Source organism: Musa acuminata, chromosome BXJ3-11 (assembly GCF_036884655.1).
Source record: "Musa acuminata AAA Group cultivar baxijiao chromosome BXJ3-11, Cavendish_Baxijiao_AAA, whole genome shotgun sequence".
In the NCBI taxonomy this organism is placed as follows: domain Eukaryota; kingdom Viridiplantae; phylum Streptophyta; class Magnoliopsida; order Zingiberales; family Musaceae; genus Musa; species Musa acuminata.
The window spans coordinates 2,161,718-2,186,800 of NC_088359.1; the positions used below are offsets into that span (position 1 = coordinate 2,161,718).

General features: G+C 43.4%; 4 protein-coding genes across 4 annotated transcripts; all 4 read right to left on the bottom strand.

Annotated features, from left to right (window-relative positions):
* Positions 1–150: 150 nt before the first annotated feature.
* LOC135652489 (transcription repressor OFP15-like) lies at positions 151–1,342 on the bottom strand. The gene has a single exon (XM_065173448.1). The coding sequence runs from the start codon at positions 1,256–1,258 to the stop codon at positions 512–514; it is 747 nt and encodes a 248-aa protein (XP_065029520.1). The 5' UTR covers positions 1,259–1,342; the 3' UTR covers positions 151–511.
* Positions 1,343–6,597: 5,255 nt separating this feature from the next.
* Positions 6,598–12,280, bottom strand: LOC135652630 (rho GTPase-activating protein 5-like). Its single transcript, XM_065173717.1, has 5 exons — positions 11,600–12,280; positions 9,282–9,402; positions 9,072–9,191; positions 7,461–7,691; positions 6,598–7,380 (listed from the first exon to the last, which is right to left on the bottom strand). Exons 1-5 carry the CDS (start codon positions 12,019–12,021, stop codon positions 6,835–6,837), a joined length of 1,440 nt encoding a protein of 479 aa, XP_065029789.1. The 5' UTR covers positions 12,022–12,280; the 3' UTR covers positions 6,598–6,834.
* A 5,279-nt stretch (positions 12,281–17,559) lies between these two features.
* LOC135652287 (histone H3.3-like) lies at positions 17,560–18,045 on the bottom strand. Its single transcript, XM_065173123.1, has 2 exons — positions 17,974–18,045; positions 17,560–17,898 (listed from the first exon to the last, which is right to left on the bottom strand). Exons 1-2 carry the CDS (start codon positions 18,043–18,045, stop codon positions 17,560–17,562), a joined length of 411 nt encoding a protein of 136 aa, XP_065029195.1.
* A 2,326-nt stretch (positions 18,046–20,371) lies between these two features.
* On the bottom strand, positions 20,372–24,202 carry LOC103970280 (probable inactive leucine-rich repeat receptor kinase XIAO). The gene has a single exon (XM_009383997.3). It carries the CDS (start codon positions 23,952–23,954, stop codon positions 20,463–20,465), a length of 3,492 nt encoding a protein of 1,163 aa, XP_009382272.2. The 5' UTR covers positions 23,955–24,202; the 3' UTR covers positions 20,372–20,462.
* Between the last annotated feature and the right edge of the window lie 881 nt (positions 24,203–25,083).

A 25,083-nucleotide genomic window follows, 5' to 3' on the forward strand; every position in this document is an offset into this window, starting at 1 on the left:
AATGATCTACAGCAAAGCACACTTTCGGGCAACGTAAAATTCCACGCAAGAAGCGTGAAATATAATGGAGACGTAAGTACAGTGGGCCGGCCTCTCATCACTCCCACCTCCAAATCCTGCTCTATTCGCGGAGGCTGTTTAACTGGCGTAACAAAGTTATCCACCCGAGACGCAGCTGATGCAGAGCTTTTAAAGCAAGCAAACCATGGCGACGTTGATGACATTTTCTGTGGGAATAGAAATATACAGAGCAGAGACGGAGAAGTGCAGCGATGGCTTTCTTAAGCCAGCAGCAAGCACATAAATATAGCCTACCAAACTACCAACTAAATCCTATCCACCACCTCTCATCTCCTCCATCCGCAGTCAGTCACCTGAAGCAAAAGCCACCCACCGTTGATTCACACTTCCCCTTGGAATCAACACACTCCCACCAGCAAAAGGAAAACCACAGAGGCGTGCATGACAATAGTTACATCGGATGAACACAGTTGAATCGGAGTCCTCGTGACTAATCGGACACCTCACCGTCGTAGCAAGCGAGATGAGGAGGAGCCGCAGGGCGGTTCTCCTTGACCCCGGACATGAGTTGCATTAGCAAATCCGCAAACGCCAGCACTATCATCTTGTGGTGCTTCTTCTCGTTCAGCCTCACGTAGCAATGTAACAGTTCCTGAAGGCAATGCCAGTCGCGGAGCTCGTGCGCCACCACCATCTCCTCCATCGACGCCCGGAAGTCGTAGTAGGGGTCCCGCGAAGCCATCGTCACCGTCATGCTTCCGTCGCAGAAGGAAGCCTTCCGTCTCCTCGCCTCCGCAACTTCTCGAACAACACCCGCCTCCGGCTTGGCCTCCTCCATTATGGACTTGGTGGTTCGCGGGGAGAAGAAGAATCTCTTGGAGCTTATCGGCCCCAGCGGAAAGTTATCCGAGTCGTCGTTCACTCTGATGGTTCGCGGGGGGGAGGAAGAGGAGGAGGAAGAGGACATGGTAGCGACTTCGCTGCAGACGTTTTCCTCGTCGAGGTGCAGGAGATGTATATCGATGGGTGGCTGATCGCAGCTGGTCTCGTTGGGCTTGGAGTGACCAGAGGAGGAGGGTGAGGTGGTAGCAGAGTCGCAGTACAGGTGACAGAAGCTGGAGTAGAGGTCTGCTTCCCTGAAGGACTGGGTTTTAGGCTCTTGGATGCATGTTGGACTAGGCTTCATGTTGGTGATGGCTCCATGGAGAGACTTAAAGGAAGACTTGAGCTTTTCCATATACCCTTCTCTTCTCTGTGAGGATGCAGAGAGAGGAAGACCGGCAGAATGGGAGAGAGAGAAAAAAAGGTGGAGGGGAAGGAGGGTGAAAATAGACAACTATATAGTTGCTGAATTTGTCATTTTGTCACATAGGTTGCTTCATTTTTCTGCCTTCAAGCATTATATGTATATACATACATAAATATATATATATATACAATTTCTTTTCTTTTTTTGTAAATGATAAAGTTTATCTAGTCACTTTAAATAAAAATTATTAATGTTGGATGTAACTTTATTATATACTGTAATCAATTAAGTCATTTGTGATGGAACAATTTAAAGATGAATTTTTCATTTTCATTAGTTCTCCGATTAAACTATTGTAAGTGAAAAAGTGCTGAAGGTCTAAAACTCTTTTTAGTTTTCTTGTATGATTTCTTGAATTCTAATGAGAGATATTCTACAAGAGGATTTCATACAGTGATTAATATGAGTACACACCAAGCGAGAATGCAGCCCAAAAAATACACAATTAATATGTTCTGTTAAGTCCACATTTTATGTTCTTGAATTTCTATGATAAAAATTAAATAAATCTTTTTATGATTGTTATATTTTTTTTTTCATAAAATGACTACTAAGTCAATTTTTTCATATTTTTAAAAAGATACAAGAAAAATCGAGGAAATCTTCCACTTTATATCAAAGAAACCTATCTTTTTATGCAAACTTTGTAACCATCATGTATTTTAATGAAATATCATTCATACGACTTCTTTATTACTAATATATAATGCTACGTAAACATTTTATATTTTTAAAATGGTGAGTGAAAAATCGAATGAACCTATTATTTTGTACAAACTTTATGACTATAATTTTTTTTAATGAAACAACTTTCGTATGATAGTACTAGTACTAATATATTGTGTTATATCGACATTTTGTGAATGAATCTTTCATTTTATGTAAACTTTACGACTATAGTGTTTTTTCATGAATCAACGGTCATACGATTTCTTTAATGCTAATATGTGGCGCTATAAAGATATGTTATAATTTTCAAACGGTATAAAAATTTGACCTGAACCTTTTACTTACGCAAAATTTATGACAATCACATATTTAGATGAAACAACATCCATACCACTTCTCTAATATTAATATGTTAGACTATGTCAATATTTTACATTTTCAAGAACTATCATGTTTTATCACGAAACAACGTATGATTCAACACCAAATTTTTACCTAACCATATTTAATTATATGATATTTGAGATCCACCTATCATACTTTTTCTCTGCTATGGATTCTTTAGTTTAGCTGCATGAAAGTCAAGTGTTATAGTTAAAGAATAATTTGCATGGTTCCCAATAGATATTTGTTGATTTGTATAAGGTCTTGAGTCCATAAAATGAGATGGTATATAATTTTTATATATTATAATCTTGACTAATTTGATTTCAACTCTATATAATTTAAAATGTTTCAATGCAACATGATAACCATGTTATAAGAACTTACTAATGGTATCAATGATCCAAAATTTAGCAAGATTTCCTTTTTTTGGATTTAAGGCTATCAAATGTTTTTACCGGCATTGACCAAAAGATCGCATTGGAACCAATCCTAAAACAAAACTATATAAGATATGATATAATAATACTATATGTTATGCATACTACTGAATAAATAAGACATAATCTAAGGATTCATATACACTTTTATTTAGTGAGTCAACAGAATTATCTAAGCCCAAACTTCCATCTCCTACCAACGTAATAACTTCCAATTGCATGGTAAATTATTTTCTTTTCAAAAGAAAAATTTCAAAGCTTTATTGATAAAATAGATATGAAACAATTCCATTCATGTGAATCAAAAGATCCAAGTCAAGATAAAAATTTCTCTAAAAACTAGAGCTTGTTAACTCTAGAATGACTGGCCTGCAATCATCCATAATAAACTATTTCTAATCATATTAAATTATTATTATTATTAAATCCTTATATGAGAGAGAATCCATTGATTATAAAAATTTCTTATCAGGAATATATATATATTTAAATTAGTGAACTATTAGGAAAGATTAGTGTGTTTTTTCATGGTTACAATCCAGAGAATTCAAATGTTGGCATGATTGTTTTGGCCTCTTGCACTCTAGGACTGACCGAAAGCATCTATCTCTCTCTCTCTCTATATCTCTGATTCTTACAAGATAGTTATTGAATCACATCAAGCGGGCCACACATTATGTTAAGGATGTTAGGAGAGGATATAGCTGGTAGTGCATATAAATTTGGTTGTGGCCCAATAATGCATTGCGCAGACTGCCTGCCAAAGGTTTGACAGAAGGATATGTATGGACATGATTAAGGATTTGTCTTATACTTATATCTGCGTATCAAACCTGAGCAAGGTTGTGATTGTCCTCTAGTAAACAGTAGTTATGCAGAACAAACTAGTCTTTTGCTGGACTCCGCAGCTTTTCTTTGAACCATTCATGGAATCACTGATTCCTCATTGATCTCTCCTCCACATCCGGACAACCACGATTGCTGGAACATCCATCATTTTAATTTTTCCTGTCAGCCTGCAACTTGATACTTTTCCAGTTTTATCATGTTCTACAATAGAAATAGGAGGCCACTTCCTATGTGTCTCCCATGCATAATAATGCCTGCCTGCATCCACCAAGTAAATTATTCCGAGCATTGTGATCAGATGACCGTGTGAGATCCTCTTCATTCGATCCACCCACTTGTGTACGATCATCTGTATCTCTATATCACCGAATCTGCTAATATGGTTAGTTTATGAGAAGCAAATGACGGTGTTCAAAATGAAAAGCCAGGGATCTCTCCCTCTCTCTCTCTCTCTCTCTCTTGGATCGTGGAATCTCCTGAGAGAAGAAACGGCTTCGATAAGCACAGATAGCGAGGGCAGTGAAAAAAGGAGCCACCGCAGCTGACTGTCATTACCGTTCAGTTCATCGGCGTCCGCATCTGTATGCATTCTCCTGCTTTAACACTTGGCCGCTTCTATTACTCTCCTCCCTCCCCCTCCCCCTCCCCCTCCCATGTCGACGCCATTATGCGGAGCACAATAAGTGGGCAGGCCACAGCAGCTGTTCAAAATCTGCTTTGGCTCATGTGGACCGGAGAAGGAACAAATCCAACCTGGGGATACTACAAAAGAGTATCATCTTCCTCTTTTGAGTCGGGAGTTCCCATGAACTGGCTTCTGAGCAATGATGATGCAGGCCATACAGTGTACACGTGAATTTTCTGATGTGAACTCAGTGGCTTAATCAGTACACCAGTTTTAATGATGCAAGGAGACCCCGAGCTTCCTTCCTCCTCTCTCTCTCTCTCTCTCTCTCTCTCGATCTGCTACACCCATATCCACGACTCAAACAAAGGCCTCTTTTTGACGTCATGTGAATGTCACATCCGCATCGACGACCAAAATCTTATTTTTTCTTTTGTGTTTTGTTTGCCGAGTCTGAAAACGATTAAAAACAACTTTTCCTGCCAAATTGCATGAGAAATGTACATAAGGCCTCACGTGAATGTACGGTCGACACGATATCTTCGAATTTGAGTTGCAGACCACAAAAAACACCGCGCCAAATCTAAGGAAAGCAGACAAACAAAAGAACAATTTAAGTGGCGATGGAAAAGGAATCGAAACATTAGAGAAGAAGTAGCATGCTTGGTCAACGTAAAATACGTTTCGTTTTGGTGTGATCATTCAGCATGTATGGGTTGACAAGATGAGCTTAAACGGCTTCCATGGCAGTGACCACCGGATCATGAGCAGATTCATAGAACAGTATCTTTTAGCTGATGCTGGGTGCTCCTCTGGCTTCAACTCGTCATCTCACCCAAGAGAGAACGGTGAGATCTCTTGGTGGCATCCCCCCTGCCGTCGGAGCCGAGAAATGGAGGAGATGGACTTGGGCTGCGGCCCACCACATAGAATTCTCAATTTCATGGATCCATGTGTCCCTACTCTATTGGTTTGTACAAATGGAAAGCCCAGCCCACGGTCTGCTTGGGCCTCAACGCTTTGCCACCATGAAGGGCTCCCCAGGTTGGGCTGGGCTGGACGAGGAAAGCACATATTAGACCCAAAGGTGGGCCTGAATGAGAACGTTGCGGGTTGGAGTGGTGGAGATTCCAAAACTACAAGTGTTGTTGTGCTGCTGTTAGCGGTTGTCTACGAGGATTCAAATACCATCAGAAACCAAACCAACCACAGCAGAGAGAGAGAGAGAGAGAGAGAGAGAGAGAGCATGGGCTGTTTCATCTTCTCCCATCCCTGTGATGCCGTCCTCCATTGACGACTTCCCTTTGGACTTTCTCGTGAGTCCGTCTCCCCTTCTTCCTTTCCCTGCTCTTTTGTGACTCTCCGACGACTCTCTCAACTTGATCTCTTCTTTCTCTGTCCGTTTGCACAATTGAGGTCCAAATCTTCTGCAAACTGGACCACGATGAACTGAGGCCACTGCGCTGTGTCTCCAAATCCTTCAACCACGCGGTAAGCCTTTACAGTTCACATGTGAGGAATCTGGTCTCCTGGTCTTTCTTCCTCCTAGTCTCGATGCAGGCTATCGTCGCCCAACAGATGCACTTCGACTTCTCCACGCCGGCGCCCAAAAAGTCCATGGCCTTCTCCAGGTACTGCAGCACTACCATTTCTACCGTGATCTCCGACCCGCTCGAGTGACTGTTTTGAATGGCTACAAGGCACACGGATGCTTCGCCGGGAGGCCCCTCGTGGAAACTAGAGGTTAGAAAGCCGAAGACTGCGAAGCTGTCGGAAGGAGAGTCGCGGCGGATAGCGGTGGTGCTCTTTCCGGCCACGGACAGCGACAGAAGGCTGACCACAAGACCGGCGTGCCGGCATTGCAGTGTGGCGCCTGGATCACTTCATTTAGCCAATGCACATGCCTGACTTTGATCCTCGTCAAATTCTTTTCGTTTCGCTAAGCATGCTGGGTAGTGAATCCCTTTAATTGGTCAATTCTGGATTGAACGGAGGCTCTAAAATCATCTTATTGTGATTCTATCATGCAATGGATTTTTATGAACTATGAAACTTTGATCAAATAATATACGTGACATTTACGCATAAATAGCACAATCTTCCCCTTCGTGATGGTGGAGCTCAGTGTCGACATGAAAATATGAGGACGGATAAGATTAGCCAATGGTAGAGGAGAGCCACCATGGATGATGGATGACTTCTATCAAGAACTGAAGTTGATGGTTCCAGAATCAAAATTGGAAATCAAAACCTTATCCAAAGGTAGATGGATGACTTCTATCAAGAACTAAAAATCAGGATAGCCTCAAACGCTTGGAAGAGCAGCATTACAAAGCGAAACAGTTTCAATCAATAGCAACCATACTTGTGCAACCATGGTGATGCATACATTTCCTACCACATAAAGAACTAGTATCTTGCCCACTATGAACAATAACCTATCATCACATAAAATCCTGAATGCTATTAAAAACACTAACGAACATAAATGAGCCAAATGATACAATGATACATTTGTCCATGACAGAGGACGCATATCATGCCCAGGCTTCTCTTCCGTCGGAGTTTACAGCGTCAAGCTCTGCTGCCTTGTTGGTGGATCTACTCAACTGCAACACAGGGTGCCTGCACAACTTCCTCACTCCTTTTCTAAAATTCAATCTATACATTTCACTTTCCACATTTTCACCTACATATCCACTGCTACACTCATCTTCTGTAGCATCTAAACCACAACAAACAGGTGAAATTTTCTTAGAAACAAAGTCATTTTCCTCACCAATTTCACTTTTCTTCTCTTCATCTCTACCAAGAGATTGTTCGGTGTCAGGCAAGAATTTGCTTATAGTAACTTTGTCAAGAGCATAGATGTCTGTAGTTGTTTCATTTGTGCCCAGAGTATCTCTTTCCGGATGTTTAGATGATTTTGCTTCATCCTTGTCACTTGAAGATTCTGAACAGGAATCGAGTGCCCTGACTGCAAAGATTGCCTCCTCTCTTTCTCGCCGCTTCTTTAAGATCAATGTCTTGAGGAAATTCATGACTTGGACAGCATGAATCAATGCAGTTAGGGGATCAGCCATCTGAAAATTGGAAATCATAAAGTGGTTATTCAGGATTCACTCTTCATGAAAGCTAATGAATTCTAGCATCCTCTATTAACCTGAGTCATGTTAGGTGCAAAAACCATTGCGATGTTTCGAGCATTCATCTTATTGTAATGCTCATGTTCCACAACATCTGCCATCAAATTGATGGCCCAATCAAGTAATGCTGCTTCGGTTGGTGGTAGCATCCGTACTAGTTCAGAGCACTCTTCTTCAGTATTACAGTGCATCACCTGATCTGGTGTCAGCAAGTCAAGTACTCCTCTGGGTAATTCCCTGAACCAGGCCTGCAGCAGCAAAATTATAGCTTCCAATCATTTTAGGACTAAACACATTGCTCTAATAGGGTCTAAAATTAAAAAATGAATTTTATTTTCACAAACAGTTATGTTCTATGACATTTAATTTTATTGCCAACAGAATTAAGTTTGACAGACGCTGCATTTTTTTTAATTTTCCCAAAATTAACTTTTGAAAAGGAACATATATGAAGTAAAGCAAGCAAACAGAGACACCATAGCCCTACACAATAAAATACCAACGAAAATAAAAATAAAAAAACCCCAACCAAGATCAAAGAAAAGACCTAGGACATGAAAATAATCATAAAATTTTCAGGATAATATTAAGTAGATTCTCGTAATTTTTTTGGGCATTAAGCTAGGTTATTGAATAGATAAACCTGGCAAAAGGCAAAGAAATTGCTTAAAGGCATCCGATGTCAGAGTGGTTCAACTCCAAAATTGACATCATGCCGACTAAATGACTGACTTAGGATGGCAGCAGAGATAGGTTAATTAGTCAGCCCATGTCACCTGGTTAACTGCCGTGCGTTGTTTAAACATTTGATGGAATATAACTCAATAAAGAGCATTTTTTGCATTGAACTCAAACTAATTGCACCTCGGAAAACTAAGTTATAGTATTATCCATCATACATTGGTTTAACATGTCTAATTTCACAATTGTAGCTTCACATGCATCAGCATCCATTCTACGGACTGCCTTTCAGGTGGGAAACATCATCTGTGAATTTAACAATATAGGTATATAGATCAAAGTTGACCTAATTACAAACAGAAAAAGAAGATGAAGCTATTTTTGATGTATCTAGACTCAAAAACATAAAGCACACTTTGGTATCTCCTATATTCATCATTTTCCATTCTTTGGAGCAAGAAAACCCAAAACCCTAGGAAGGAAATGCATTTAGTAAAATCTATTCTACCTTTTTTCCTTGCAAATCACTTCCAAAGTTCTGTAATTCAAAAAGAAAGCTTCTATTTTAGCCTTCTATAAACAAGAATCAGTATTGATCTGGCTGAGTGTTCACCCGACACTTAATTTCTTACAAGATTGGGACACCTAACCTGTGAAACTAGGTGGGTATCTATCCAATACCAGTGATTATTGGCATGTTTTGCAATAATAAGAGTTGTTCAAAAAGAACAAGGATATTGAAGTAGTAAATGTATGAAAAAATCTCCATGTCCCACGGTGAAATTCATGAATTCATGATGCTTAACAAATGAAAAAAAAAAAAAAACTCCATGACCAAGAGATAAAAATTCTTAAATTCATGATGGTTAACAAACCAAAGATACCACAATGAATATCTCACAACAGCAACAATGAGATAGATATATAGGGTTGGAAACTGAAACTACCTTTATCAGTCCCGCTAGACAATGCAAATCAATTCCAAGTGGTACAATTCCTCTGTTCAGCTGGTCTCTGACAAACACTTCTTGGCTATTCTCAGCATTAATTCTAAAAATTCCTTCCACCTTCAAGCAGAAAAGGAACAACATAAATTGTCAAACATCAATATAATATAATCATAATCAATTATCAAAATTCTACAGGAATGAGCAAACCTGTAAACCTCCTTGTAAATACAAGTGCCTTTGCATTGAGAGCAGAATTGTTGGCACACTGTTTCCTCTTTTGTCATAGGAGCATTGCATAGATTCAGCAGAAACTCCAAATACACTTGCACTATGAAAAAACATAACATCATGTGAGATCACTTATTAGAGCATAAGAATTGCAATTTGTATGGCTAAGATCAGATGAAAAGTAAGTCCATGGTATAAATATGGCAGAGACTCCAAATATAATTGCACCACGGACAAGACAATTAAATTGACAGATACTGTTGAGGTTCTTACAATTAATTAAGTGTTGCCTAAACTTCAACCAGAAATTTGCCAGAACTACTAGAATGTCATAAAAAAATCCACCTAACGGAGACCGAAACATATACTTGAGAGCTAGGCTAAGTCTCCTCTATATTATACAATGAATTAGCTCAAACCATACTTGATAAGCACCTAGATGTCTCATTTACTTCAGAGTTCCTTCCCTGCTTTGAAATTGAAACTGGATGAAAAAGATGATAGTTGCCAACTTCGTATAGAATGCTTGAAGCTGCAGAAATTGCTAAAACTTGTATTTCAGGCTGCTCTTGAATAAATCTACTATTTGACAAAAATTACAGTTCTAGGGGGGGAAGGTCAGTCAACTATTAGTAAGAGTTGCTTATCACCGATATACACAACCGGTCAAGCTCCTTCTGCGACCAAAGGAATTTTCTTGGTATGTATATGTGCCACTATGGCAGGTATAACAATATATAATTTTGTTGATTTTCTTGTGTAAATAGTCATCTTCGTGCATTCATAAAAAGGCTCAAGAGAACTCTAAAACATAGAAGAGAAAGCAGTGCAAGATTAGTAGGAAAGTAGACTAACAGACTCAATGTCAAATCAAGAAATAATGGGGGGACAAAAGATTATCATAAATGCTCAAAGGCTTCTGGCAAGAATAACAGCCTAAGAACACAATGAGAGAACGAATACAAGAAACGATACTACCTGAATGTACTGAAAGCAAATTGGGATGAATGCCACAGAACACGAGACCATCATTGGAAAAACAGGAAATATGGACTGCTAAACATTGATAAAATGATGGCATAACTACATCCAATTGGATATGCATGAGAATCATACAAGGAAAGTGAAGAAGAATTCCGTGCATGGTGATGGCAAGGAATTGATACAACTTATTTGCACAAAGGTGAGCCAATGAGCAGGACACCCTGCCATCCAGAAAAATACTAGAAACTTAACAAAGAGGCTACCGTATAGCAGATAAGTGGCATCGGCAAAAAATGGATCATATTGAACACTCTGAAGATGCAGTACTTTATATTTATGTAGGCACTGGTGACACTAGTCTGATCATACTCCCCTTTCTTTTTTAAAGGATAAAGGAGATCTTTACCTTTCATTTTCAAGCCTTCTGTGAAGGAGAAACAAAAAAAAGACAATTGCTATTCAAACATATGCAGCCATTTTCCTCACTTCTGAAAATCACTTCCAATATTTTTCTGACATGTTGGAGTATGTACTACCTAAGGTCTCATTTGTTGCCAGTAGAAATCCTAAGATATTTCCAAAAGTACCAAATAGGAACAAACTCCAACAGAAATCACCATTTTGTGTTGGGATACATCTTCAAAATATTAACTTGGAATTTCCAAATTCTAACCATTATTTATGTTTGGCTGGGGAATACTTTTAATGCCATATAATATGGTTAATTTTGGAATTTCCAAAGCCCTCATCCTTGGAATTTTCAAGTTCCAAGGACCCAAATCCCCATAGTTTGGGCAGCTGACTGAAACTTGTAAGCTTCCCAATTTAAGATGGGACAAGATGATATTTGGTTGAAAGGTGGGATGTCAACGGAAGTCCCAACAAAACCCCATTCCAAATAGGGCTTGCTCGTGTGATTTTGAATAAGGATCGGATGAGGTTAACGCCGGTAGAGCGCACTTGACAGTAGGTTAACCAAGAATGATCCTAAAAGAGATCGGGATAGTTTATATCCAAGCAAAACATCAAAAATGGCCAAATAAATATGGCATAAGGAAGCGCATAAAAAGAGTATGATGCATTGATGACCCAACCATGATTGTATCACAAGTCCAGAGTTCCTGTTGAGCACGATCCCAAGAGACTAAGGTTCTCTAAAAAAGAAGCAAAAAAAGTAACAGAGAACTGTTCACAAAGATGAGGATTCTACAAGCTTAAAAGTGCTAAGTACACCAACCATAACATGTTTCCCAATCAAGAAACTGAAGTCTCCCGGAACTAAGAAGTAAAGGGAAAACGAAGCAGGATTAGACCTGGCACTGGGAACCCTGAGGGGAACCTCGGGCTCCAGCTCGACGGGCAGTCCGAGGAAGCCGTCGAACCGGTCGAAGGTGACGTGAGCGACGTGCCGCACGTCGGTGGGCCACCCGATCTCCATGGACGCCGGGGAGGCTGGTCGGCACACCCCGCCCTCCCCGGCGGCGCCCACGTTGCACATCACCAGCGACTTCCTCAGCGCCGCCACCACAACCGCCATTATCGAGAAGGGTTGATGCTGGCCGTGGTCCTCCCTCTCCTCCCCCTCTTCCCCCTCCGATCCCGGCACCATTAACGGCGGAGAGATCGGGCACTCCTCTTCCTCCTCGTCCTCTTCGTCCCCCACAGCCTCGTCTTCTTCAGGGATGTGCTGCTGCGAGGGGGACGAGGAGCCGAGGTGGAGCTGTAAGCGGGCCATGGCGGCGGATGAAAGGGGATGGAGGATTTAGTAGAGGCGGGTCAACCAAGGACTGGTGGCATTAGTGTATAGGAAGGGACGGTGGATGGGGTTGGGAAGAAATTAGAATGGTGATGTGGGTGGAAGCGGGCGTGGTGGTGGTGGTGGCGGTGGTGGTGGTGATGATGATGGAGGAGAAGCCGGATGGGGGAATTTGGAGGGTTGATGATGACTTTTATCTTAACGCCCACGACTTCCAAATTGATTCGTCGTTGTTCTCCTTTTCTTTGATTTTTTTTTTGTTTTTTTGACTTTTAGTTGAGTTTATCTCTCTCTCTCTCTCTCTTTGCAAGACGAGAAAGAGAGGGGACAGTGCGAAGCAAGCGTCCACATCGACGAAGATCGGCTCGTGAAGATGACAGCTGGGTCCACGTGTCTGTGGGACCCACAACAAAGCGCTACGTCGTTTACGTCTTTGCTCCCGTTACCGTCTCGACCCAGCACGGCACGAGACGGTACGGCCCAGGTATTTTTACTTTCGCTAATGTCGGGGGGGGGGGGGGGGGGGGGGGGGAGGGACCCAGGCGCGAAGGTTGGTGGGACCCGTGGGCAACGACGACGTATCATTTTGTCGACGGAAACCGGGGCTTGTGATCCCCAACATGCTTCCGAACAAGTGCGCGGTCTCAGCTTCTTGGCCAGCCATCTGTCGCTTCCGTCTGCTTTCTTCCGCCGTGGCGCCGTCGACCTGCCGCCCGCGCAGTGACTGTGCGTTGGGGGCTGCTCTCGGCGGCAGGTGTCGGTCAGCTGACACCGACGTGACAATTAGTTGGTATACCAAATCGAAGCGTCGTCGTCCGAGTTCCACGTGGCATCACGTGACATTTAGCATCAGCGTAGATCGTTATGGCAACCGTCCAACGGATAGTATCTTGGACTCATCCGGCAGTTGCCAAGAACGTCCCGAATCTTCGTGTCTCGGGCTACCGAAGGAGGGTAAATATGTCAAATTCGGAAAGGATAAACGACGGCGACTGTGCGCAGCCTTCTCGCCCAAATCCTTGGTAACCTTCTCAGGGATCCAAAGTGGTCTACGTGTAATTTAATTTAGTTTTGTAATTGTTAGGAAATGGAATTATGATGATTGCTGCACTCTCTGTCACCCCACCCCATGCAAGAAGGCAATTACAATGGTTGAAGAAGGTGCCGGCAAACACACTCATGAAACTATTTCGACCAAAGGACAGCTTTCTCTGTTTGTGTTCGTCTTCTAATACGGCTCCAAGGAATGTTTGCAGGATCTGGGTTGCGTAATGGACATGCATGACCCAACCATTCTCATTTCCTTTTTATTTGTTGTGTGGGTGTGCTAATCAATTCATCCATGCGCACCATTAAACACCATGGTTAAAAGACTCTATTTTAGGTTTAAAAAAAGTTATTATAAAAATATATATATATAAATTAATTTCTTAGCTTTGTAGATATGAGAGGGTAATTATGGGATTATCCATCTTGTCCATAATAGATTTTTTATTAATCAGATAAATACCTTAATATTATGACATCTCAATGTCAAGTGGTCGAAACTTTAGTATCATGTTCCTAGTATTTTCATCATGTGCGACTAGCGATCACATCATATCTAAAAATACATGAAATCATCCCACATTTGTAAAAATAATAATCATAAAACTCTCATTCAATTAGTGTTTTTAGATGTCAACTCATATGCTAATTTAATTATCGAATGGAATTTGTGATAAAATAGGGTAGGATTCGATATCTTCTGAATTTGATTATTCTTGACATTGACAACAAACAAACACGAGATAAGATCATGATTGATTCAAAGTCAACATCCTGTTTGGATAATCAAATTTAAACATAATATGATTTTAAGATTACGAATTAGGTCAACAAAAAAATTTTGTTGGGTCCATGATGTTTATGTAACTCACTCTCCATGCATGCATGAGACGCAAGTGGGATTTGGATAAGAGGATCCGAAATCTATGATTTAGGTGGTGGTAGAGTACGAGTCTAGACTTTGATGGTAAGCGGTTCGAAAATATTAATGAAGGGAACTCCGAGCCACCAATGAATCAATCCCCTTATCGATGAAGTTAGGAGGTATTTGGTCGCCTATAAATGAAGTATCCATCTCTTGCAAGCGGGCTTATGATATAAAACATTGCATGACATCTCATGGAGGGTTACATTATAAATCAAAGACTGCAGATGAACAGATACGAGCGAATTAAAGTAATCGCTTATTAATATAATAACAACGTAACGATCTGAGATCACATGAATAGACATATCTCATGCACGAGTCTGTCGAGTCCAAAATCTTGCTGACTCGGTATCTCTAAACCTAACAAATAGAGCATGTACTATGATCAAATCCGAAGGCCAACAACAGTCGGTCAATTACAAGAAGAATGACAATGAGATGCACATGCATTATTTTTCTTAAAGTTCAAACCAATTGTGGTCAGTCAGTAATATCATTTCGCAGTCGGAGACAGAAAAAAGCATCTCGTCATCTCACCATCGCCATGATCGATTGCAGCTTATGTTCGTCAAACAGCGATAAGGTTTAGTTAGCTGTAATGATGAGAGACAGAATACAAGTCCGCAATCAGCTGATTAAGCAAAAAGGACAGTGTGTGAGAGTAGTTTATTCGTACACTTATCTGCGACGCTAACTGATCCACAAACCCTAAAACTTGATCCTTCAATTAGCTGGACATCTTGGGCTCGATTCGTAAGAGCCCTTTCTATTGAAAGGCCCAATTAGCGGTATATGTATGTACGGCAATTACACACTTCACTTATGTAAGGCTTTCCGGAATACTCGAATCCAAAGATACATTGGCTTGTTGTAGAGAGAAAGGGAGAAAGTTAGTATAAGGAATTATTAGTATTTTAAATCTTTAGTATCTTGAAATCATCCAAAAATATATATTTATAATAATAAAAGAATAAAATATAAATTTTAATAATAAAAACTCATCGTTCTCATCCACGCACAAAACTTATTCCCATTTATTTGGATAAAACAACTAACGTTCGTCATCTATCTAAATCTTTCACTTCTCATCTGTTTCAAATTATTCCAAATAAGTTATTTTGGATTATATTTTATGACACCCTCTTAATTTAATATAATTATGACTTAAAGTTGTTTTCAAAATAAAATAAAATTTCTGTTTTGCTAAGGCTTTTATAAAGATGTCGATAGGTTGATATTCGGTGTTCTAATAGTTCATTTTATCTATCTGTTCATGAATAAAGTGATATTGAACTTTGATATATTTGATGTGCCCATAAATATAAAACTCTTTATCATTATAATAGTAGGCTTATTATCATAGTAGATTTTAATTGGTATAGCTTATTTTTTTAGGTTTATTAGAATTACTTGAGGTTAAATTGTTTGATATGTCATATTTATAGCTGTAGCATATTCCACGTCAACGCTGATAAAGCAATATATTTTTGCTTTTTAGTTGTCCACGAAATTACTCGTAAGCCAAGACTAAGCATAAATTCTAAAGTTTTCTTTTTTCATCTACACAACTAGCCCAATTGCTATCTAGAGTTAAAATCTTTTATCAGTTCATAATGGATGTTAAAATCGAGAGTTTTCTTGATGTATATAATAACTCTTTTAGCTATTTCAAAGTGATATCTACGATAGCTATGCATGAATCGAAATAACAAACTAATTATAAATATAATATCTGATCTTGAATGTGTAAAATAAATTAATCCTCAAATTAAACTTCTATACAGTTTCTTATTATTTTTTTAACTCTATCATCTAACATAAGTTTATCATTCATATTGATTGAAGTATTCACTAGCTTACAATCTATTACATGAAACCTTTTAAATAAATCTTTAGCACATTTTTCTTAGTATAAAAAATTTTCATTTGCATCTTGAATAATTTTCTTTCTTATAAAATAATATAAAAGCCCAAATAAGTCATTTCAAATTCTATCATCATAATTTTCTTAAATTTAGTAAGCATATCCATTATATTTTCAATATAAATTATATCATCCATATACAAATAAACAATAAGAATTTTCATATGCTGAGCTTCTATATATAAAGTTGGCTCAATTAAACTTTTTTATAATTATGTTAAAGAAAATACATATCAAGTCTATTATACCATACCCTTTGTTTCAAACCATATAATATTTTTTTCTAATTTGTACACTTTATCTTCTTTCCATTTAATTTTTTATTCAAGAAGATTAATTTAACATCAAATTGATAAACCTTTTTTTTTCTATCAATACTAATACTATTCTAATTGTATCAATTTTAAAAAGTAATTTTTTTTTTGAAAAGTCAATACCTAAAATTTGAGAATACCTTTGGTAACTAAATAGACTTTATGCTTTTGTGACAAACTATGTGATAGAAGATAAGATTTCCCTATGAGGAAATCTCTCTATTCTGTTGAGAAAAATCTTCTATTTTGTTGAAAAAAATCCTCTATTTTTCTGAGAGAAATCATTTCTCCTAATTTGTATAAATAGAAGAAGGAACATGTTAATGTATTGAACATTCGCCGTTAAACTTCACTAATTTCACTTTTCTCACTGCTCTGATACCATGAAGAAAAGAATAAAAGATAAGAATAATTATTGAAAAAGTTTTATTGAAGAAGTGAAGAAACTTTATTGAAGAAATAAAAATGCTTCAATACATTAACATGTTTCCTCCCCTATTTATACAAATTAGGAAAAAGAATTTCCTTGAGGGAAATCTTATCTTCTATCACCATGAGAATTAAATCATGATTTATAGTTACAATTATAGTTACACCTTCAAAACAAGTAAATTCTAAAGCAAAACATATAAAATTATCAAATTGATAAATTTTCTTGGAGGTATTTTAGTATCACTAGAATCATTTGAATTAGAAGATTTGTGTATTGCAATTATTAGAATTTCAATCGCTTTAAAGTTTTAAACTTCTTCATTAAAAACAATATTATGACTTATGATTAATTTTTTAGTTGTAGCATTATAAAGTCTAAAACATTTTATTTCATTACTATAACCTCACAAATATTAATTTAATTAGTCATCAATATTATTTCTTTTTTTTAGGAACATGAAAATAAGAACACAACTAAAAACATTCACTCACATTTGACTTTCTGTCTAATCATGCTTCATATAATATTTTTTCAGCTTACTACAGAAAGCGATTTAACAAATACTCTATTATATCCACAATTTCTTTCCATAACTCTTTTGGTACTCTTTTTGTTTAAACAATCTCGACCATAACTTGATTTTTTTTTTTCGATCTACTATATTTTATTGAGAGGTGTAGCATGCAATCAGTTTTCTATTAATATCTGTATTTTTATAAAAAAATCATTGAAAGTGAATTCGTCTCATCTATAAATATGTAAAATCTTGATAAAAAAAAATTATTTTATTTTTTTTACATATGTTTTGAATTTTTTTAAAATATAGAATACTTTAGGTTTTTCTTTCAGAAAAAAAAAAAAAAAATCATTCTTAGACGCGCTCACCGCGGATGCGGCGGGCAAGTTGGACATCCTTGGGCATGATGGTGACGCGCTTGGCGTGGATGGCGCAGAGGTTGACGTCCTCGAAGAGTCCGACGAGGTAAGCCTCTGCGGCCTCCTGCAGGGCCAGGACGGCGTGGCTCTGGAACCGGAGGTCCGTCTTGAAGTCCTGCGCCACCTCCCGCACCAGCCGCTGGAACGGCAGTTTACGGATGAGGAGGTCCGTGCTCTTCTGGTACTTGCGTATCTCTCGCAGCGCCACCGTCCCAGGCCGGAACCGGTGCGGCTTCTTCACCCCGCCGGCCAGGGGCATCGTCTTCCTCGCCGCCTATCCCAACACTAATCTAGCATCATCAGAAACAGAGGAACAACGATAAGAACAACAACGACAAGTGATCGTGACCTTGGTGGCGAGTTGCTTGCGGGGAGCCTTGCCGCCGGTGGACTTGCGCGCGGTCTGCTTCGTGCGAGCCATTAGGGTTCCGTTCACGAGAGTGCCGTTTCGGCGTAAGGCATGGCGATCGTGCGAGGGGGTTATATAGAGGCGAGGCGGTTATGGGGGGAGTGGCGATGAGTTCGTTACCAGCAGAGAGAGATCGGACGGTGGGGAGTTGTGTGTCTGAACTCGCGATCCGTGCGCGCTTCTCTAGAAGCTTCGACTTCGATGCAAATGATCGCCACAATAATCCTCGTCCAAATGCCATCACTGATCGCTATTCGATCGCAACTGCCGACAAGCGATTTCACACAACCAGCAACGATTCTAGCAAGTGTCGATGGACTCGATAAGATAAGTGATGCTGATGTAGAGTGACACTTTGGACTCGAACGAGGTGATCAGCTAGGGATCGAATCGAAAAATCTCTCTCTCGACCTCCAAACTATATCAAGATGGAAACTTTTTGATCTGAGCCTTCTATATCTCTTTTTCTTACTCGATAGAATCTCTTTTCGGGAGCAAACTTAATCTGCATCATGTCTCCCAGCATCCTTTGATACTGTCATTTGGATGGATGACTCACAAATTTATCATAGTTAGATATATAATTACGGTGGAATGAACTCGATAATAGAGATATGGGACTAAGGTCGTTAGGTAGTTCGTCAGGCCTATTTAACATATCATCTTCCTTTTAACAATTTGATAATGTGGATGTCAATGATATCTAAGTCAATCCAATTTGATTATCCATCATAATCAATTTGAAAAAGATCAAGGTCGAATGAGTTTCTCGATGTGATCATTTCGATGCTCAAATCATTAGCAGATAATGATTGTGTAATTTTACTAAATAGTAACTTATCTCGATTATCATATCTAAGATAACTTTTTATAATAGATTAATGAGAAAAAAATATTTTCTTGTCCTACTGTTTGTGAACTTTTTATAATAGATTTAAGAAAAAATATTTTCCTTGTCCCTATTGTTACCGCTTAATAAAACTCAAATTCCTACTGTTTGTGGTTGATAGGAGAACTTTGAGTTTTGTGATGAATTACTAAAGTACAGTAAACCTCAAAAAACAATCCCTAATGTAATCTGATATATCTTTTATTATTTTGATTCAAGCGATCGACCATTTAGAAAACTCATGCTAAATTTGATTGTCCCACGGATGTGGCTATTCGGGCAGTAGGAATCAATGCCCTCTGTTCTGTTTGTCGCGTCATTCTTCAGCGATCTTCTCCAAAAGTAATACATATTTTCGAGATGATGGTAATGCTCGGAATCTTCATCATCAGCATTCCATCCGAAGAAGGTTTGCTCAAATCCTTTGAGAAGCAATTCAATCTAACAGCCCACGGAGAATCGAATAAAAATCGGCAAAGTGTCAGAAGATAATTGCATGACAAGAAACCATTTCCAAGCGTCCCAAAAAGAGAATGCATTGATATCAGCATCGAGCGTGTCCAGTTGTCTCGAAAGATGAAGGACGAGTACTTGCCACAATGTCACCTTTTAACTCGATTGTGTGGAATCAGATCTTACCACTCGTTCTATCCAATGAGTTGGTGACTATTCCTCCCGTGACACTTCCGGCCAAGAAATTTTCCTGTCGATGTGATATTATCCACAGTTCATCAGCCAATGGATAGGGATTGACGGTACGTGCGATCTGAGTACTTGCATTTCGGGCGCCATTATTTCCGCTGTCTCGTCTTTATTTCGTAGTGTACACAGTTTCGCCTGGGACCAGAAACCTGGGCAGCGCTCGGCGGGATGCTCCGGCGGCCCTCGCGGCTCAAAGTTGCTTGTTCGCTTCTGTCACATGGCATGTGTTCCATGGCACGTGCGCCAGCAGAAGTCGCCCGAACGAGCACTACAAGTCAAATGGCTTCTTCTTGAGGACGCCTCGGTGAGTTTGCAGTACGGACAGAGCGAGGGGGAGGTCAAGTGTTGTTATATGGGTCGAACGGTCACCTCCGTTGCTGCTTTGGTCACTACGACCCGCCCGAGCCAGATTCCCAGACCATTTCTTATTTTGAACAACAGATCAGGAGGGAAGACCGCAGCTCCGTTCTGACACAGTCGTTCCTCCACTTGGAGGCACGATAAGAGAGAAGGGAATCTCAAAGCGGGACCTCAGTGGCAGCAGTGGTACTCCCGGTCCACTGCCTCCTTTCCAACGGCTACGTCCTCGCACGTGGCGTTTCAGCTTTCTTTGGGAATGGTACGGCAGGCCCGGTGGAGCCCATGGAGGAGTCAATTTGACCACCACCACGTCGCCCCACTCGTGCACCCAACCAGCGAGGTCGGGTGGGGCGGGGAGGAGAGGGAGATATGGACGATGGGGCCCAATAAAAATAAAATCGAAAGAAATAGAAAGAAACACCACAAGGGATTCGAAAAAACAACAAGATAATTTAGCGGGAAAAGAAAGAGAAAGAATTCACGCGGGAGAGTGCTGGGAAGTGGGGTCGGCGGAGGAAGGGAGGTCGGGGCCGACGCGGCAGCCCTCGAGCATGAAGACGATGTCGGCCATGGAAGGCCGGTCGACCGGGTCGGGGGCGGTGCAGAGTAGTCCAACCTTTACCCCTAGCAGGAACTCCTCCCACTCCGATGACTCCGGGTCCAGCTCCAACAGGCCCGGCTCCAGCAGCTCCGCCACCTGCCCCCGCTGCAGTTGCCGCTTCACCCACTTGACGATGTCCTCTTCCTCCCCAGCGAACGCCCCCGGCCGCCGCCCCGTCAACAGCTCCAGCAGCACGATTCCGAAGCTGTACACGTCGCCCTCCCGCGTCGCCTGCCCCGCCGCCGCAGCGTCCGGCGCCACGTACCCCAGGGATCCCACGGGCAGCGCCGAAGTCGACGCCGCGGCCGCGGCCGCAGCCGCACCGGCCGTGACCACAATCGGCTCCAGCCCGAAGTCCGAGAGGTGGGGCTCAAAGTCCGCGTCGAAGAGGATGTTCTGCGGCTTGACGTCCCCGTGGACGACCCCAGAGGCGTGGAGGAAAGCCAGGCCGCGGGCCACGCCGAGGCCGATGAGGTGGCGCATGGGCCAGTTGAGGACGTGGCCATCTTGGTGGGACGCCTCCTGCAGGAGAGTGGCGAGGTTGCCGTTGGGCATGTAGTCGTAGACCAGCAGCCGAACGTCCGGCGGGGGCCCGGCGTAGTAGCCACGGAGCACGGTCAGGTTCCGGTGCTTCACCTTCCCCAGCGACTCGGCCTCCTTGCGGAACGCCGCCTCCTCGATCACGATGGCTCCATCCGCCGACGTCGACGGCAGGCGCAGGATGGACAGCACGGTGCCGTCGTTGTAGCACGCTTTGAACACCAGCCCGTGACGGCCGCGGCTGAGCACGTTCTCCTCGTCGAACTGCCGCGTCGCCTCCAACGTGTCCGCGTAGGTGTTCCTGTTGTTGAACATAACCAGCTTCGGCCCGCCATTGTTCTCCCCGCCACCGCTGCTCCCTCCGCTTGATCCGCTGCCCCTCCCGGGGCTCCGTTTCTTCACGCCGGTCCGGCCGTCTAGGAAGCGCCTCCGCCAGCGTAACAGGCTGAAAGCAAAGCAGCAGCACAAAAGCACAAGAACGCAGGCCGCGGCCGCCGCGAGCCCGATCACCAGGATGAGATAGCTTCTCTTCCTCCTCTGACACCCGTCCAAGGGATAACCGCAGAGGTCCGGGTTCCCAGCAAACGCCGACGGATCGCCGAAGCGGGAGCTCAGCACCCCCGGAATCTCTCCTCTCAAACTATTATCGGACACATTGAGGTACGCCAACCCGAAGATGCGAGCAAGGGCAGAGGGAACGGAGCCGGAGAGCTCATTGTCCGAGAGGTCCAGCAACCCGAGCTTGGAAAGATTGGAGAGCGAGTCAGGGATGTCGCCTGAGAGACGGTTGCCATCGAGTTTCAGGGTGACCAAGGCGGAACAATTGGAGATAGCCGGTAGAATTTTCCCGGAGAGGTTGTTCCGGCCGAGGTCGAGTTCTCTGAGGTCGGAAAGACGGGAGAGGTCCACCGTAACGGGGCCCGACAAGTCGTTGGACCGCAGCTGTAGAACGGTGAGGTTGGCGCAGTTGGCGAGCTCCGCGGGCACCTCGCCGGTGATGTTGTTGTAGGAAAGCGACAGAACTCTGAGCGACTGGAGGTAGCCGTAGGTCGCCGGGACTGGGCCGGAGAAGGCATTGGCGGTGAGGTTCAGAATCTGCAAGCTCCATAGGCTGCTGAAGCCCTCCGGAATTGGGCCGGAGAATGAATTATCGGCGAGAGATATCACCTGAAGACTTGGCAATCCAAAGAGCTCAGCCGGGAGATCGCCGGAAAGGTTCTTTTGGCTGCTGAGGTCCAGTAACCTCAGGTTCAGCAGCCTGCCGATCGCCGCTGGAATGACGCCAGAGAGGCTGTTCATGCTCAGGTTCAGTGTCTGTAGCCCCGTGAGGTCTCCTATGGTGGCAGGAATCTCACCGGAGATACCATTCCCAGCTAGGTCCAGCGTAGTGAGGTTGCTCAGCCGCATCAGCTCCTCTGTGAGGGAGCCAGAAATGTTGTTGCCGTGGACTGATAAGGTTTCCAGCTTGGAGAGGTTAACAAGACTCGCCGGAATCGTACTGGAGAAGAGGTTGCCGCCGAGGTAGAGATCCTTCAGCCGGCCGAGGCTCCCAAGAGACGTCGGTATCCGGCCGGAGAACAGATTCTCCTCAAGATCAAGAACCTGGAGGGCGCCGCATCGCCCGATCTCCACCGGAACCGGCCCGGTCATGGAGTTCCACCCGAGCCGGAGCTCGTGCAGTGACGCGAGGTGTCCGACATCCGGCGGCAGGGAGCCGGTAAAGGCGTTCACGGAGAGATCCAAGACCGTGAGCCCCGTCACATTGGCAAGCCAGACAGGGAATGCGCCGGCAAGTCTATTCTGCCTGAGGTCCAGGACCTGGAGGGCGGCGGAGGCGCGGGAGCCTTGTGGTGGCGGAGCAAGTTCCGTGAATTCGTTCAGGCCGAGCTGCACAATCCGGAGTGAGGAGCCGCTAGTGCCGGAGACGTTGTAGAAGACGGAGGCGGGGACCGCGCCAGAGAAGCCATTGCGGGCGAGGGCGAGCACCTGGAGTTTGGGCATCTCGACGATGGCTGCGGGGACGATGCCGCGGAGGCCGTTCCCCTGGAGGCTGAGGTGGACGAGGGAGGAGCAGTTGGCGAGGACCGCAGGAAGTGTACCCTCGAGGCGGTTGCCGTCGAGCCAAAGGAAGGCGAGCGCGGGGAGGCGGCCTAGATCGCCCGGAATGGTGCCGCGGATGCGGTTGAAGGAGAGGTCGAGAAGCTGCAGGTGGGGTGCAGCGGCGGAGAGGTTGGCGGGGATGGGACCAGAGAGAGCGTTGGAGGAGAGGTCAAGGTATCGGACGCACGGGGGGAGGACGGGTGGGACGGGTCCGGTGAGGAGGTTGCCGGAGAGGCTGAGGACTTGGAGGGCGGAGAGGTTGGAGAGAAGGGCAGGCGAGAGGGGACCGGAGAGGGCGTTCGACTGGAGGAAGAGTGAACGGAGGCGCGTAAGGGCGGCGAGGGCCAGAGGAAGAGGGCCGGAGAGCAGGTTGGATCGCAAGCTAAGCCGATGGAGCAGGCGGAGCTCAGCAAGGCGGGGGGAAATGGGGCCGGAGAGGCGGAGGCGGGGGAGGCGGAGCTCGACGACGCGTGGAGCGTCACGGGCGCAGGCGACCCCTCGCCAGGAGCAGGGGGCGGAAGTGGAGGCGGCGTCCCATCCGGCGAGAGCACCGAGGGGGTCACGGACGGCGAGGCGGAACGCGATCAGGGCGTCGATCTCCGCCTGGGTCTCCGGGGTGCGGTTCACACGGGGGGCCGACCCCAGCGGCGGCGGCGAGTAGGCGCGGATGAGGAGGGGAAATAGCAGTAGCAGTGGGAGGAAGAGGGAGAAGACAAAGTAGGGCGGCATTGGCGGAGCAACCAAAAGAGTGTTCGAAAGTAGTAAAGAACGGAGGAGGCAAGTGCAGTAGAGTAGTAGTAGCGTCGAGTGGTGAGTGGATAGTGGTGGGTACTGCTGCCGCTGGGGTTTTGCAGAGGGAGGAGGTGGGAGGGCACAGAGACAAGCGAGGGAGGTTTTGGGCCTGCCGCTTTCCCTCCCTCCCTCTTTCTCTCTCTCCCCCTCCCCCCACTCCCACCCCCCCCAACAGATCGAAACTTGGTGTTGAATAAAATAGTAACGACGGGCAGTGAAGGATTCTTACGATCGGATTAATTCTCCCATTAAGAAGGGTGGAATTATCCGTTAGCAAATAAAATGGCGACAGCAGAATGACACATGGCAGACAGCTTTCTTCCCAGGCCTGTGTTAAAGCAGCAGCATCATCGACACGTTGCTCGATGGGCCCCATTGCTCGGTGAATGAACGGTGGAGATGCGGTGATGAAAGCCTATTATGTGATACGAGAGGCAGGCGGATGGGTTTATCAAGTCACGGCACGCACCCATGATAATTTATCATGGGTCCCTCCTCTCCTCTCCTCTCTTCTCTTCCCTCTTCGATCACTCACCCAATACAATACAAAAAGACGCATTCTTTTTTCTCGAAGGAAGAGTGGGTAAATTATCCGACCATAAATATATCCACGAAATCAGAAAAGTCCGCAGGGCAATAAATGCGAAGACGAGGGGAGGGGGGATGCGTTTACTCGAATGGAGGGACGATGAAGAGAGGTCACGCGGCAGGCATTTCGCCGTCGTCGGCTACTACGCCTCATGCGTTCGGCAGGGGGAGGAGAGGGGATGAGGGAATGTAGTTTGGTCACCCACTATTCCCATAAATCCAGCCTCAAAACAATGAGAGGGAATCGCCAACGCTAAAAACTAATAGGAACCGCAATTGACATAGGGACCACCACCATAAATGTATGTGTAAAGTTTTCCTGATAGAGACCGATACGATGATTATTTTTACAATAATCAAAACAATCTTACCAAAATAGATCACTAATATTTGCAATGTCAAACACTTAATCCTCGCACAAATCTTTTCTCAAACGTGGAACAAATCTTTTTTTAATCATATATCATTGGGATTTAGG